General features: G+C 45.5%; 1 protein-coding gene across 1 annotated transcript in view; it reads left to right on the forward strand.

Annotated features, from left to right (window-relative positions):
* Nucleotides 1-6,866: 6,866 nt before the first annotated feature.
* The window catches only part of LOC111981006 (keratin, type I cytoskeletal 18-like), a 14,455-nt gene continuing 5,295 nt past the window's right edge, over nucleotides 6,867-16,026 (forward strand). Inside the window, exons 1-5 of the mRNA XM_024012115.3 lie at nucleotides 6,867-6,927; nucleotides 8,429-8,699; nucleotides 9,017-9,142; nucleotides 9,656-9,738; nucleotides 10,071-10,227. Coding sequence (XP_023867883.1) covers nucleotides 8,436-8,699; nucleotides 9,017-9,142; nucleotides 9,656-9,738; nucleotides 10,071-10,227 — 630 coding nt within the window. The 5' untranslated portion in view covers nucleotides 6,867-6,927; nucleotides 8,429-8,435. The remainder of the gene's footprint in view (nucleotides 6,928-8,428; nucleotides 8,700-9,016; nucleotides 9,143-9,655; nucleotides 9,739-10,070; nucleotides 10,228-16,026) is intronic.

The following is a 16,026-nucleotide window of genomic DNA, read 5'->3' on the forward strand; positions in this document are numbered from 1 at the left end:
GTCTCTTAAGGGGTCTATAAGGGTCTGTAGTGGTCTCTGTAGGGGTCTCTATAAGGGTCTCTGTAGGGGTCTGTAGGGTCTCTATAAGGGTCTCTGTAGGGTCTCTGTAGTGGTCTCTATAAGAGGTCTCTCGTAGGGGTCTCTATAAGGGTCTCTATAAGGGTCTCTGTAGGAGTCTCTATAAGGTCTCTGTAGGGTCTGTAGGGGTCTCTAGGAGTCTCTGTAGGGGTCTCGTGTGTGTCTCTGTAGGGGTCTGTAGGGGTCTCTAGGGGTCTCTATAAGGGTCTCTGTAGTGGTCTCTATAAGGGTCTCTGTAGTGGTCTCTATAAGGGTCTCTGTTAGTGGTCTCTATAAGGGGTCTCTTATAAGGGTCTCTGTTAGGGGTATCTGTAGGGTCTCTGTAGTGGTCTCTATAGGGTCTCTGTAAGGTATCTGTAGTGGTCTCTGTAAGGGTCTCTGTAGGGGTCTCTGTAGGGTCTCTGTAGGGTCTCTGTAGGGGTCTGTGAGGGGTCTCTGTAAGGTCTCTGTAGGGTGTCACTAGCGCTTCTCATGGACCCTCTACCGCAGCTGCTTCGAGCTCTATACGTTTTAAGCATAGTCATATTCCTTAATGATCAATAAGTGGGCTAGGCATTGGGGCCATTGCTGTTTGGTGAGTGTTTAATTCAGGAGTTTGATCTTAGACTATATCTAATTTTTCACATCTATGTGTAGAGTCTCCATCATAAAAAACACCATTGTGAAATTTTCTTGTATTTGCACTGACCTCCTTACTCTCCATTCAACCTATGGGTGAAGTTCTCTCACAAGTTCCATGCCACTCGTCTTTCATTGCACGCTAGAGCTTGTCGCAATTATTGTTTGCTACTGGCCACCTACATTCTTTGGAGACATTATTCAGTGCTTTCTGTATCCCTCTCTTATCAGCGATGACATCGTCATAAGTAGTCCGTTAGGACTGGTCTCCTTTCTTCTTGTAGCCATACCAGCGGTTATTCACATTGGTAGCGTCCCTAATTACTTCTTGCCTCTTGTCTTTTACGATGGTGAATTATACCTTGTGTAAGAGCCGTGTTTAATGTCTCTCTACCTCTCGCTCTTGCGCAGAGAAACCTCGTTTTTACTGTGCTTATGGTTGTCTACTGCTTCCCGCGTCATACTTTGGAGTTAGACGTGATAGCCCTTGCTCATCGTCTGTCGCCTCCTACCTTGGGACATAGTCTCGGTCTCCTGTCCGCTTCCTTCCTTGAGAATGTAGGAGGTGGCGTAGCTTATCCTCAGTGTATTATTCCTCTCTCTTTGGGTGGTGTACTGCCCTCTCTTGGAGGTGTACTGCCCTCTCTTTGAGATGTACTGCCCTCTCTTGGAGATGTACTGCCCTCTCTTGGAAGTGTACTGCCCTCTATTGGAGATGTAGCTTGCTACTGCCCTCTCTTGGAGGTGTACTGCCCTCTCTTGGAGATGTACTGCCCTCTCTTGGAGATGTACTGCCCTCTCTTGGAGATGTAGCTTGTTACAGCCCTCTCTTGGAGATGTACTGCCCTCTCTTGGAGATGTAGCTTGTTACAGCCCTCTCTTGGTGATGTACTGCCCTCTCTTGGAGGTGTTCTGCCCTCTCTTGGAGATGTACTGCCCTCTCTTGGTGATGTACTGCCCTCTCTTGGAGGTGTACTGCCCTCTCTTGGAGGTGTACTGCCCTCTCTTGGAGATGTACTGCCCTCTCTTGGAGATGTAGCGTGCTACTGCCCTCTCTTGGAGATGTAGCGTGCTAGTGCCCTATTCTTGGAGATGTAGCATGCTACTGCCCTCTCTTGGAGATGTGGTGAATGCCAGTGCTGCACTCTTGAAGATCTGGCTTATGCTATATCAGGTTTGCCCAATTCCAGTTCTGGAGGGCTGAAACACTTCTGCTTTTTGTTTCTACCTGGTAGTTAATTGCAGACACCCGGTGTCCCAGGTCTGGTCCCTGATTGGAAGGTGAGGAAGAAAACCAGAAGCTTTTCGTCCCTCCAGGACTGGAATTGTGCAGCCCTGTGCTATATCCTCCATAGTGGAGCCTTTTTCACTAGCTGGCAACAGTTACCTTTCTAATAGGGCAACTGCATTGTGTCACTAAGACTTCAATATTACTTGTATATTTTCTTTGTCAGACCTAATCTCTCTTTGTCAGACCTAATCTCTCTTTGTCAGACCTAATCTCTCTTTGTCAGACCTAAAAACACAGTTATGTTCAGAACATGTAGTAACCATCGTGGGCCACAAGGTGGCAACAATACCTTGCAGATAATTTAAAAGTCTCTAAACTTCTGGCTGTCATTGGATATTCCGTAAATGGTTGCCAAACAAAAGCCCTATACAGAGGATTATTCACTGACGATAGTCAAATCATAAACCAATGGAGGATGTATTCGTAGTCTCACCAATGCAAATTATGTAAACGTCATAAAAAGTATTTTTGCCATACTTTTAAATATGATATAAATGGCAGCTAACTTTCAAAGCTTGTACAACAATGACTGTGTGGGGTTTAACCTGAATTTTCTTCTCGAAGTGTGTAGCATATGTTATTCAAAAAAAGAGTGACAGGTGCACTTTCCCACTGAACCGCAATAACGCTTCAGGCTAGATACAGTATTTGCATGGTTCACCTTCTGTGGACATTGTACAGTAGGATGCAAAACATTCACCAATGATCTGACAATATGACCAGTATATATCTGAGACAGAATATCTCACTCTCCTTTTTTACTTRTTTTTTTTCTCCTCCACTGTATACTCTGTCCTCTTTTAACCCACGTGTTGAAAACAACTGTCTACATGGGACAAAATGCACATTGTCTACAGTGAAACTCGTAGAACAGGATTTAACTGACAGACCAAAGACTAGTTAGTAACAGGAGATTCTTTGATCTACTATACATCTTGAGGCAAAATGGCTGCTGTACCTGCTCCACATTTGTTGTCTTGTTACGTATTCACACTATTCAGCTCTGTTGAACAGAGGAAGGAGGGAGAAAGGAAAACCACACCAGGGCAACATTAATCACATGAATCATCAGGCAGTTTACAGAGAGGCGTCAGGTTGACAAGACGGTCAACAGTACTTGAATATTTGAGATAAATGTCTTCAGGATACAGATTTTTACAACACTACATGATACTGTATGTCTTTGTGTCCCCTCTATTTTGCTCTATGATGCTATTTCATAGTATGTCTGGACTAACACCGTATGAAGAAGTGTAATAACAGTGCATTGAGGCCAGGCTCAGTGCTAGCTACTGTGGAACCTCAGGAAGCGCACCTGCTGAGACCTGTTGGAGGGAGATATTGTGGTTATGGCGGCAGGAAGTCAGGAAGTCATCAAGTTGGGATGGACCTTACTGTAGAGCAGGTGTGTTGGCTGTGATCAACCTGATTAACATCACAGAGAGACTGGGGGGGTGGGGGGGGGCACAGTTTACAAGAGGAAGGCAGACCTATAGAAGACAGGAAAATCAGTCCTCTCTCTCTCTTCTCTCTCTTTCTCTCTTCTCTCTCTCTCTCTCTCTCTCTCTCTCTCTCTCTCTCTCTCTCTCTCTCTATTCTCTCGCATGCTCTCTCAAACACTGTTGTGTTACAATTTTTAGCACTGCCTCAGACCCCTTGACTTTTTCCACATTTTGTTACGTTACAGCCTTATTCTAAAATGTATTAAATAGAGTCATCAGTCTACACACAATACCCCATAATGAAAAAGCAAAAACAGGTTTTTAGAATTTTTTGCAAATTTATAAAATAAAATAAATGTATCCAGACCCTTTACTCAGTACTTTGTTGAAGCACCTTTGGCAGCGATTACAGCCTCGAGTCTTCTTGGGTATGACGCTACAAGCCTGGCACACCTGAATTTAGGGAGTTTCTCCCATTCTTCTTTGCAGATCCTCTCAAGCTCTGGCAGCTTGGATAGGGAGCGTCGCTGCACAGCTATTTTCAGATCTCTCAAGAGATGTTCGATCGGGTTCAAGTCCGGCCTCTGGCTGGGCCACTCAAAGACATTCAGAGACTTGTCCCGAAGCCACTCCTGCGTTGTCTTGGCTGTGTGCTTAGGGTCGTTGTCCTGTTGGAAGGTAAACCTTCACCCCAGTCTGAGGTCCTGAGCACTCTGGAGCAGGTTTTCATCAAAGATMTCTCTGTACTTTGCTCCGTTCATCTTTCCCTCGATCCTGACTAGTCTCCCAGTCCCTGCCGCTGAAAAACATCCCCACAGCATGATGCTGTCACCACCATGCTTCACTGTAGGGATGGTGCCAGGTTTCCGCTAGACATGACGCTTGGCATTCAGGCCAAAGAGTTCAATCTTGGTTTCATCAGACCAGAGAATCTTGTTTCTCATGGTCTGAGTCCTTTAAATGCCTTTTGGCAAACTCCAAGCAGGCTGTCATGTGCCTTTTACTGAGGAGTGGCTTCCATCTGGCCACTCTACCATAAAGGCCAGATTGGTGGAGTGCTGCAGAGATGGTTGTCCTTCTGGTAGGTTCTCCCATCTCCACAGAGGAACTCTGGAGCTCTGTCAGAGTGACCATCGGGTTCTTGGTCATTTCCCTGACCAAGGCCCTTCTCCCCCGATTGCTCAGTTTGGTCGCACGGCCAGCTCTAGGARGAGTCTTGGTGGTTCYAAACTTCTTCCATTTAAGAATGATGGAGGCCACTGTGTTTTTGGGGAGCTTCAATGCAGCAGACATTTTTTGGTACCCTTCCCCAGATCTGTGCCTCGACACAATCCTGTCTCGGAGGATTCAATCCTGTCTCCTTCAACCTCATGGCTTGGTTTTTGCTCTGACATACACTGTCAACTGTGTGACCTTACATAGACAGGTGTGCGCCTTTCCAAATCATGTCTAATCAATCTGTTTATCAGGTGGACTCAAATCAAGTTGTAGAAACATCTCAAGGATGATCAAGGGAAACAGGATGCACCTGAACTCAATTTTGAGTCTCATAGGAAAAGGTCGGAATACTTATGTAAGGTATTTCTGTTTTTTTATTTTTTATACATTTGCAAAAATTTCTAATAACCAGTTTTCACTTTGTCATTATGGGGTATTGTGTGCACATTGATGAGGATTTGTATTTTTTTTTAAATCCATTTTAGAATAAGGCTGTAAGTTAACAAAATGTGGAAAAAATCTACAGGTCTGAATAGTTTGGGAATGCAGTGTATAGGTAATACTATGAAAACAAACCAAATCAATATCTTCTGATCTTCATATGAGTGTGACTGGCTGAGTGACCTGTACAGTATGTTTACAGTGACCTGTACAGTATGTTTACAGTGACCTGTACAGTATGTTTACAGTGACCTGTACAGTATGTTTACAGTGACCAGGACTGAGGGAATAACAAAGGGACAGGACGTTATCCCTGAGGGTGTAGTGGTTATACATATCACACTGTTCCTCAGTCCTAATATCTCATGTTCTGATCACAGCATCAATAAATGATGACTAACCAAATCGGTCAACTCTCTGTAGCCTCAAAAGGTGTTTAAAATACAGCCACATACCTCCTAAACTCCTGAGATCAACTCCTTAGGGTCAGAGCCCTTCGTATAGCGCTGTCACGTCCTGACCTGTTTTCAGCTTTGTCTTGTATTTATTTAGTTGGTCAGGGCGTGAGTTTGGTGGTTGGTCTATGGTTGATTTTCTATGTGTTGGGATTCTGGTGTTCAAGCCTGGTATCATTTCATCAATCAGACAGCTGTCAATCGTTGTCCCTGATGAGAATCATACTTAGGCAGCCTGGGTTTTCACTTGTGTTTGTGGTGTTTGTTCCTGTGACTGTGTTTGGGCCACACAGGACTGTTCGGGTTTGTCACGTTTGTTGTGTTGTATTTGAAGTGTCTGTTGATTTTTCATTAAATAATGAACCCTAACTACTCTGCATCTTGGTCCGATCCATGCTCCTCCTCGTCTGAGGAGCAGAACGACTACGACAGCCGTTACAGAAGCGCTCTCAATTAGAATTGATATAGCCATCACCTAAACTCTTCAGAAGTGATAGAACTTATTTAGTATTGACATAGCCACACATACAGATAGAACTATTAGTATTGACATAGCCACACATACAGTAGAAACTATTTAGTATTGACATAGCCACACATACAGTAGAACTATTTAGTATTGACACAGCCACAGCACATATAGTAGAACTATTTAGTATGACATAGCCACACATACAGATATAGAACTATTTAGTATTGACATAGCCACACATACAGTAGAACTATTAGTATTGACATAGCCCACATACAGTAGAACTCTACCTGGCATAGCCACACATACAGTAGAACTATTAGTATTGACATAGCCACACATACAGATAGAACTATTAGTATTGACATAGCCACACATACAGTAGAACTATTTAGTATTGTACATAGCCAACACATACAGTATAACATTTAGTATGACATTAGCCACACATAATAGAACTATTTTAGTATGACATTAGCCACAACATACAGTAAACTATTTTAAGTATTGACATAGCCACACATACAGTAGAACTCTAACTGGCATAGCCACAGCCATACAGTAGAACTATTTAGTATTGACATAGCCACACATACAGCATAACTCTACTGACACAGTATAAGTTGACATAGCCTTCTGTTGTTTGATTAGACCAATTCTCTTTCCTTCTTTTAAAATATTTGATTTTACTCTCCTGAATGAAGTTCAGGTGACTTCTACCTACCTGCAGGAGAGAACTACTTCAATGTCTTACAGAAGCTTCAGAGGCTACACCCACTTTTAGATGTGGCCCCTCCCCATTTCTCACCTCTATATAAATGCACCTGTAGCATCAGTCTCACAGTAGACTCAGCATTCTCCAGGATCCCTCTCTCCCTCTTTCTCTATCTCACTGAAGAGAACAGAATCCAGGTCAGTGGTTTCATTTCACTGTTTCTATTTAGTCCTATCTTTTTAAAGAAAGATAATCAAGTTTGTCTGAATAACTGTAATGAAATGTATTTTTTAAAACAGTAAATGTATAATGACAAAAATATTGAAAACTAAGTTATAATGAAAGATTGTAATTCATAAGATTATAAATTATAATTCAAATATCTTTATTTGTGCCTTTATGGCCTTATGTTTCTCTACTCATCACATCACAAAGGAATGTTTTATTTCTTCGGATGTTTTGTTGTTGGTGGGAGAAACTCACAGAGTATTAAATGACAGAGAGAGTTTTACCTATTGAACAGCTCACCCACTGGTCCAATCAGCGTTGTTTCCACATCATTTAACCAAAAAACTCAATGCGATGACATTAAATTAACTTGGAAAACTGATCGAATTTGCAAAATGTCCTCAACGTAAGGGAATTTTGTATTTTTTTCAGCCAACTTTTCCCCTAAATCCAATGACAGGGTGACATTTTTGGTTGATTTCACATTGAATTCACGTTAGTTGACAACTCAACCAAATGTAAATCCAAACTAGACGTTGAACTGACGTCTGTGCCCAGTGCCTGGTGACTGTGGACGCTGTCTGTTTCCCATGCAAACACCAAACAATACTAGTATTGTTTTAGACAGAACATAACTCTGAACTCATGTCTGTTCTTGGTTTTGTGAGTTCTCCCATTGACAAGAGGTAAAAAGTAGCTTTCTAACTTATTGTTGAATAGGATATTAACAACAATAACTATGCCCATAGTAATGTAAGATATGAAGGGTTTTCTGACAGTTCTTGGGAAACTCTTCTGATACCAGATTGGTATCAAGACAGTCTAGTAGCCATACAAACTGTCTGGTAGTCATAAAGACAGTCTGGTAGTCATAAAGACAGTATGGTAGTCATAAAGACAGTCTGGTAGTCATACAAACAGTCTGGTAGTCATGAAGACAGTCTAGTAGTCATAAAGACAGTCTAGTAGTTATAAAAATAGTAATCCATTGAAGTTTATCACTGGCTGATTCTTAGTTTGAATAGACAGCAGCGGAGGGCTCGTTCAAAATGGCCCCCAGGCTATGTGTTCTTTTGAGCCCATGAATGTATTGTTTCAGTCTGATCAAAATAGTGCGCATTTGGTATGTTGACAGACCTGTTATACTAGCCTAAGGTTTACGTGCCTTTAATAATTATTTGCATACTGCAACAATCAATGGTGTAATGACCTTGATCAATTTTGTCCTCAAATAATGAGGATTTCCATATGAAACTGAGCTGAAGCACCACTAGACTAGAGACATATTCCTTGAGGCCACGTTAGTCATGTGTAGTCGACACAATTGTGTATATGAAACTGAGCTGAAGCACCACTAGACTAGAGACATATTCCTGTCATGTGTAGTCGACACAAGTGTGTATATTACAGCAGCGTTCCGACCCTCTAATCTTCATCAGGTCTTCTTCCTCTTTGTCATCTCCCACACAGAGCCGTCATGTCGTCCACTTTCTCAGTGCGGAGCTTCTCTGTGGGCCGTCAGCCCTCTTTCTCAAGCCTGTCTCTGAGAGACAGCGGCCGTGCCCGCTCCAGAGCTGCCGTGTCCTTTGCCACCAGCCCCCTGACCCGCTCCGCCTCCGTCAGCCATGACCTGAACGGAGTTCCAGTCACCCTGAACCTCAATGGGCAGCTGGGCAACCACACCAACGAGAAGGAGGCCATGCAGGGCCTCAACAACCGCCTGGCCACTTACCTGGACAAGGTGGGTGGAAGGTAGCCTAGAGGGTAGAGGTTAGAGAAGGGGTTCAGCAACCGGAGGCTCGCTGGTTCAAATCCTAGATCTGACAGGAAATCTAGTGTGGAGTGAGCTAGCAACTATCCTGAACAGAGGAGGCTGGTGGGAGGAGCTGAGGAGGAAGAGCTCATTGTAATATCTGTAATGTCATTAATGGAACGTTCCATGGATTCCATTCCAGCYATTACAATGAGCCSGTCCTCTTCTGATCCTGAGTGCCATCCTGTCGTTGTACCCTTGAGCAAGCACTTTGCAAGATAATGGATRATAAGTCTTCTTCTTAGGTGCGCTCCCTGGAGACGTCCAACGCAGACCTGGAGCTGAAGATCAAGCAGATAATGATTGAGCGCATCCCTAAAGGTCACGACTTCGAAACCATGATGGCCCAGGCCCACCAGGTGGAACAGGAGGTGGGTTCCCAGCGTCCCTACGTTCCCATGAGCCCTCTCTCTCACCCCACGTAACTTAACCATGCACTTTTCTCACTGTACAATGAGGACACTGTGTCTATGAGTCATGATGTGGATTTACACATTGTAAACATAGTCACGCTCAGTACACACACGTGGCCGTACACGTACACGTTTACCATGCAAGTGTTGACACAGTGACTCTCTTTAATAGGAGTTTAACGTTAGCAGAAATAGACCCTTTAACTTAACCTGCGCTAGACTGTCCCACCAGATGGTGGGTAAAAGATGAGCGTAAGGCCATTTTAAATCAAACGGTTACAGTTTAATGCGTTACCCAATATCCCAAGGATGCATATGGAGTCAGYGTTTCAGTAAGTGAGGGTTAAGTGACAGTGAAAGTGTCAGTTTAAGATACATTAGAGACGATGGAAACCTTCAACTGTAAAATTGTACTAGTACGTGGTAGATATGTGAAAGGTAACGCTTACGCTGATCCCTGTCTTTCCTCAGGTGAGGAGGAAGACGCTGGAGAACGCTCGCCTCATGCTGGAGATTGACAATGCTAAACTGGCAGCTGATGACTTCAGGATCAAGTGAGTGTGTTTCTCTGTGTTTGTTTGTTTTGAAGTGAAAGCTCTTCAAACATGGTTTGCAGATGTATGTTCAGGCTCCACTCCAATGCTGCACTAAGTAGACAAATATTTGTCTGCATGGCRGAACTGTGTGCTTGTGTGTGTTTTAGTCTGTGTTTGTGTCAGTTAATCCTTCCCCTCCTCCCTCACCCCACCCCACCCCTTCTTTCAAGTRTAATGTTTATTTTACTATCTGTATTGAATACTTTAGAAATATTAGTCACCAAAGCTCTCACAATCTCTCACTTCAGAATCTCTCACTTCTCAATCTCTTCCTCCTACTCCTCCTCCAGGTGGGAGACAGAGTTGTGCATGTCCCAGTCTGTGGAGAGGGACTGTTTGGCCCTGAAGAAGGCCAAGGTGGACCATGATCAGATCATCGGGTCCCTGAAAGGAGACCTGGACAGCCTGAAGGAAGAGATCTACTTCCTRAAGAAGAACCACGAGGAGGTGAGAGGAGGTAGCTCCGTAGATCAGGACTTTATCCATCCTAAAGCATGTAAGTCAAAAACTTGAGAGAGGTCAACTTTCTTTATTAAGGATGATGGTATCCCGACAGACAAAACTAGTGGGAATRATGTCATCAAGATGTCATTTTAATCCGTTTTGAGCTCTGGGATAGAGGGGCCAGGAGTTTTTCCTCACTTCATTACGAAGCCAGGAAAAACTATGGGTCCCTAGTTACAGCCAGGTTATAACTGAACCACAGATTTTTCTCATGGTCTCCTAGTATGGGGAGATATCTCTGACTGGAGTAAGACAAGGATGTCCTCTGTCACCTTTCCTCTTCTTACTGGCCATTGACCGAATGGCCTGAACTGAATGACAGACCACTGAATCAAGTAAGTGGTCTGAGAGGGGAAGAGACTGGTCCTCTGTTCATTTCTGTCCCAGTGGTGGTATCACTCTACATCCCCTTGGAAGCTTGGAGTAGGAACCGGCTCAGACTCTGAAACACAACACCGGAGGTCTCTTTGTCTTAAGTAACTCAAAGCCTGAAAGTAACTCAGGTCTTAGCTTTTTTACTCAAGTCTACAGAGACCCCTCTCAAAACAGCATTGGTTCACTGGTTGCTCTGCTCTGAATAGGAACACTACAGACCTGTGTGAAGGGATAAGTCACCTTGTACTACTTGTATGTGGCACGGGGTAGAATGATGTGATTGTAAGTTTCTTCTGGTGTGTGTGCACGTGCCTGCGTCCGTGTGCGTGTGCGTGCCTGCCTCTGTGTGTGTGGGTGCTTGGCTCATCCCTTCCTATTTTCCTATGGTGTGTGTATGTGTGTGTTGTCGATAACTGGCCCTAGATGTGCTCGGTGTGTCTATAAAGCTGGGTGTGGTGCCAATGCAGTGGTGCCATATGCTTAGTCTATTAAGTTGTGTATTTCGCAGAGAGAGAGAGAGAGAGAGAAATTTGCCCTCCTGCCCCTGAGCAAGGCAGTTAACCCACTGTTCTCCAGGCGCCGATGACGTGAATGTAGATTAAGGCAGCTAACCGCACCTCTCTGATTCAGAGGGGTTGGATTAAATATGGAACACACATTTCAGTTGAATGCATACAGTTGTACAACTGACTAGGTATCCCCCTGTCCCTGTGAGAGGGAACAGTGAGAGGGAACAGTGACATGAGCTCAACTCCATCAAGTATTCATGGAGAGGATGTTAATAATGAAGAGGGTCTCTCTGTCACAGTGGGGTGTAGAATTCACTAACCTCTCTGTCACAGTAGGGTGTAGAATTCACTGACCTTCTCTCTGTCACAGTGGGGTGTAGAATTCACTGACCTCTCTGTCACAGTGGGGTGTAGAATTCACTGACCTCTCGTCAAGTGGGGTGTAGAATTCACTGACCTCTCTGTCACAGTGGGGTGGTAGAATTCACTGACTTCCGTCACGTGGGGTGTAGAATTCATGACCTCTCTGTCACAGTGGTGTAGAATTTCACTGACCTTCTGCCATCTGTCACAGTGGGGTGTAGAATTCACTGAGCTCTCTGTCACAGTGGGGTGTAGATTCACTGACGCTCTCTTTCACAGTGGGGTGTAGAGTTCACTGACCTCTCTGTCACAGTGGGTGTAGTAGTTTACTGACCTCTCTGTCACAGTGGGGTGCAGAATTCACTGACCTCTCTGTCACAGTGGGGTGTAGAATTCACTGACCCTCTGTCACAGTGGGATGTAGAATTCACTGACTCTCTGTCACAGTGGGTGTAGAATTCACTGACGCTCTGTCACAGTGGATGTAGAATTCATGACTCTCTGTCACAGTGGGGTGTAGAATTCACTGACCTCTCTGTCACAGTGGGGTGTAGAATTCACTGACCTCTCTGTCACAGTGGGATGTAGAATTCACTGACCTCTCCGTCACAGTGGGGTGTAGAATTCACTGACTTTCTGTCACAGTGGGGTGTAGAATTCACTGACCTCTCTGTCACAGTGGGATGTAGAATTCACTGACCTCTCCGTACAGTGGTGTGTAGAATTCACTGACCTTATGTCACAGTGGTGTGTAGAATTCACTGACCTTTCTGTCACAGTGGTGTGTAGAGTTCACTGACCTCTCGTCACAGTGGTGTGTAGAATTCACTGACTTCTCTCTGTGACAGTGGGATGTAGAATTCACTGACCTCTCTGTCACAGTGGGGTGTAGAATTCACTGACCTCTCTGTCACATGGGGTGTAGAATTCACTGACCTCTCTGTCACAGTGGGGTGTAGAATTCACTGACCTCTCGTCACAGTGGGGTGTAGAGTTCACTGACCTCTCGTCAGTGGGGTGTAGAGTTCATGACTCTCTGTCACAGTGGGGTGTAGAATTCTGACTCTCTCTGTCAGTGGGGTGTAGAGTTCACTGACCTCTCTGTCACAGTGGGTGTAGAATTCATGACCTCTCTGTCACAGTGGGTGTAGAATTCTGACCTTCTCTCTGTACAGTGGGGTGTAGAATTCACTGCCTCTCTGTCACAGTGGTGTGTAGAATTCACTGACCTCTCTGTCACAGTGGGGTGTGTAGAATTCACTGACCTTGTCTGTCACAGTGGGGTGTAGAATCTATAACCTTCTGTCACAGTGGGGTGTAGAATTCTGACCTCTCTGTCACAGTGGGGTGTAGAATTCATGACCTCTCTGTCACAGTGGTGTGTAGAATTCACTGACCTCTCTCCGTCAAGTGGGGTGTAGAGTTCACTGACCTCTCCGTAACAGTGGGGTGTAGAGTTCACTGACCTCTCTGTCACAGTGGGGTGTAGATTCACTTGACCTCTCTGTCAGTGGGGTGTAGAGTTCACTGACCTCTCTGTCACAGTGGGGTGTAGATTCACTGACCTCTCTGTCACAGTGGGGTGTAGAATTAACTGACCTCCTCATGTCACAGTGGGGTTTAGAATTCACCTGACCTCTCTGTCACAGTGGTGGTAGAATTCACTGACCTTCTGTCACAGTGGGGTGTAGAATTCACTGACTTCTCTCTGTCACAGTGGGGTGTAGAAATCACTAACCTCTCTGTCACAGTGGGGTGTAGAATTCACTGACCTCTCTGTCACAGTGGGGTGTAGAATTCACTGATCTCTGTCACAGTGGTGTGTAGAATTCACTGACCTCTCCGTCACATGGGTGTGTAGAATTCACTGACCTCTCTGTCACAGTGGGTGTAGAATTCACTGACCTCTCTGTCACAGTGGGGTGTAGAATTCACTGACCTCTCTGTCACAGTGGGGTGTAGAATTCACTGACCTCTCTGTCACAGTGGGGTGTAGAATTCACTGACCTCTCTGTCACAGTGGGGTGTAGTTCACTGACTCTCTGTCACAGTGGGGTGTAGAATTCACTGACCTTTCTGTCACAGTGGCGTGTAGATTCACTGACCTCTCTTGTCACAGTGGCGTGTAGAATTCACTGACTCTCTGTCACAGTGGGGTGTAGAATTCACTGACCTCTCCGTCACAGTGGGGTGTAGAATTCACTGACCTCTCTGTCACAGTGGGGTGTAGAATTCACTGACCTCTCTGTCACAGTGGGTGTAGAATTCACTGACCTCTCTGTCACAGTGGCGTGTAGAATTACTGACCTCTCTGTCACAGTGGCGTGTAGAATTCACTGACCTCTCTGTCACAGTGGGGTGTAGAATTCACTGACCTTTCTGTCACAGTGGGGTGTAGAATTCATTGACCTCTCTGTCACAGTGGCGTGTAGAATTCACTGACCTTTTGTCACAGTGGTGTGTAGAATTCACTGACCTCTCTGTCACAGTGGCGTGTAGAATTCACTGACCTCTCTGTCACAGTGGCGTGTAGAATTCACTGACCTTTCTGTCACAGTGGGGTGTAGAATTCACTGACCTCTCTGTCACGAGTGGGGTGTAGAATTCACTGATCTCTCTGTCACAGTGGGGTGTAGATTCACTGACCTTCTGTCACAGTGGGGTGTAGAATTCACTGACCTCTCTGTCACAGTGGGGTGTAGAATTCACTGATCTCTGTCACAGTGGGGTGTAGAATTCACTGACCTCTCTGTCACATGGTGTAGAATTCACTGACCTTCTCTCTGTCTTTTCGCTCTTTCCACCTGCAAAATCTCAATCACATCTTATGTGCTACACTTGTCTGTCCATAGTGACTGGCAGCACACGTGCACAGTGTGAGGGTTTGGCTTTCATTATGATTAAACATGTTGCAGCAAAAGACAATTTGCTCTTAATGACTTTCCTATACAGATGAAATCGTTTGCCTGCTCCGTAGCAAGCTGCTCTATCCGCACTGAGTATTTTAATGTCGAGCTCAATGTAAAAAATACAACAATCTCAGAGGTTTTAAAAAGAACAGAAAGGAGCGATATAACGTAACTTTTGGGGGGTTTGGACGTTTAGGGGGTCGTCGTTTCAGGGTGGGTTCGGACGTTTCAGGGTGGGTTCGGACCGTTTCAGGGGGGTTCGCCGTTTCAGAACTTTATTTTACTGGTTGGAACAGTGGACGAAAAAAAAAATTGGTTCTGTTCAGAAAGACACGATTGGAAAAAGTTCCAACCCTGGTACTTTGTGACAACATTTGTAATTGATTGATTGATTTATGTATGAATTGTCTCTCTGCAGGAGGTGAGTCTATGAAGGGATATTGCTGCTCAGACTGTGACCGTGGAGGTGGACGCAGGCCGTGGTGGACCTGAACTGGCACAATAATGTCAGAGCTCAGAACTCAGTACGAGGGCATCGTCAAGAAGAACAAGGACAGGCTGAGCAGTGGTACCTCAAGAAGGTAGTGGGGGACTGGTGGACTCAAGAGGTAGGGGGGACTGGCTGGCTGGGGACAAGAAGTAGTGGACTGGCTGGCTGGGACCCAAGAAGGTCAGTGGGGACTGGCTGGCTGGGACGTCAAAGAAGGTCAGTGGGGACTGGCTGGCTGGGGACCTCAAGAGGTCAGTGGGGGATGGCTGGATGAGGACCTCAAGAAGTCAGTGGGGACTGGCTGGCTGGGGATCTCAAAGAAGATCAGTGGGGGACTGGCTGGCTGGGGACCTCAAGAAGGTCAGTGGGGGACTGCTGGATGAGGACCTCAAGAAGTCAGTGGGGGACTGGCTGGCTGGGACCTCAAGAAGGTAGTGGGACTGGCTGGATGAGGACCTCAAGAAGGTCAGTGGGGGACTGGCTGGATGAGGACTTCAAGAAAGGTCAGTGGGGGACTGGCTGCTGGGGACCTCAGAAGATCAGTGGGGGACTGGCTGGCTGGGGACCTCAAGAAGGTCAGTGGGGACGGGCTGGTGGGACCTCAAGAGGTCAGTGGGGACTGGCTGGGCTGGGGACCTCAAGAAGGTCAGTGGGGACTGCTGGCTGGGACCTCAAAGAAGCGTCAGTGGGGGACTGGCTGGCTGGGACCTCAAGAAGGTCAGTGGGGACTGGCTGGATGAGGACTCAAGAAGGTCAGTGGGGGACTGGCTGCTGGTGCATCACCATGCCAGAAACTAGCACTAGAGTTTAGTCTCTCAGGCTGTATTTGTAACATGAGATAAGTGCGTGTGACTCAAATGTTCATGCAAATCTCCCGTTGGCATTGCATGTGTATCTCAAGTTACGATTGAGTGGTATCATATTTATCATATCCAGGTGACCAGGTGTGGTATCTAGTATCTAGTAACCTGGGGATGCGGTGTGTTCAGGACGTGTGTGTTACTGTTTTCATTACATGGGGGTGCGGTGCATTCAGGAACTGTGTGTGTCGTGTGTTACAGCTGGAGATGGTGCAGAACGAGGTAAAGGAGTCTAA

Source organism: Salvelinus sp. IW2-2015, linkage group LG20 (assembly GCF_002910315.2).
Source record: "Salvelinus sp. IW2-2015 linkage group LG20, ASM291031v2, whole genome shotgun sequence".
In the NCBI taxonomy this organism is placed as follows: Eukaryota; Metazoa; Chordata; class Actinopteri; order Salmoniformes; family Salmonidae; genus Salvelinus; species Salvelinus sp. IW2-2015.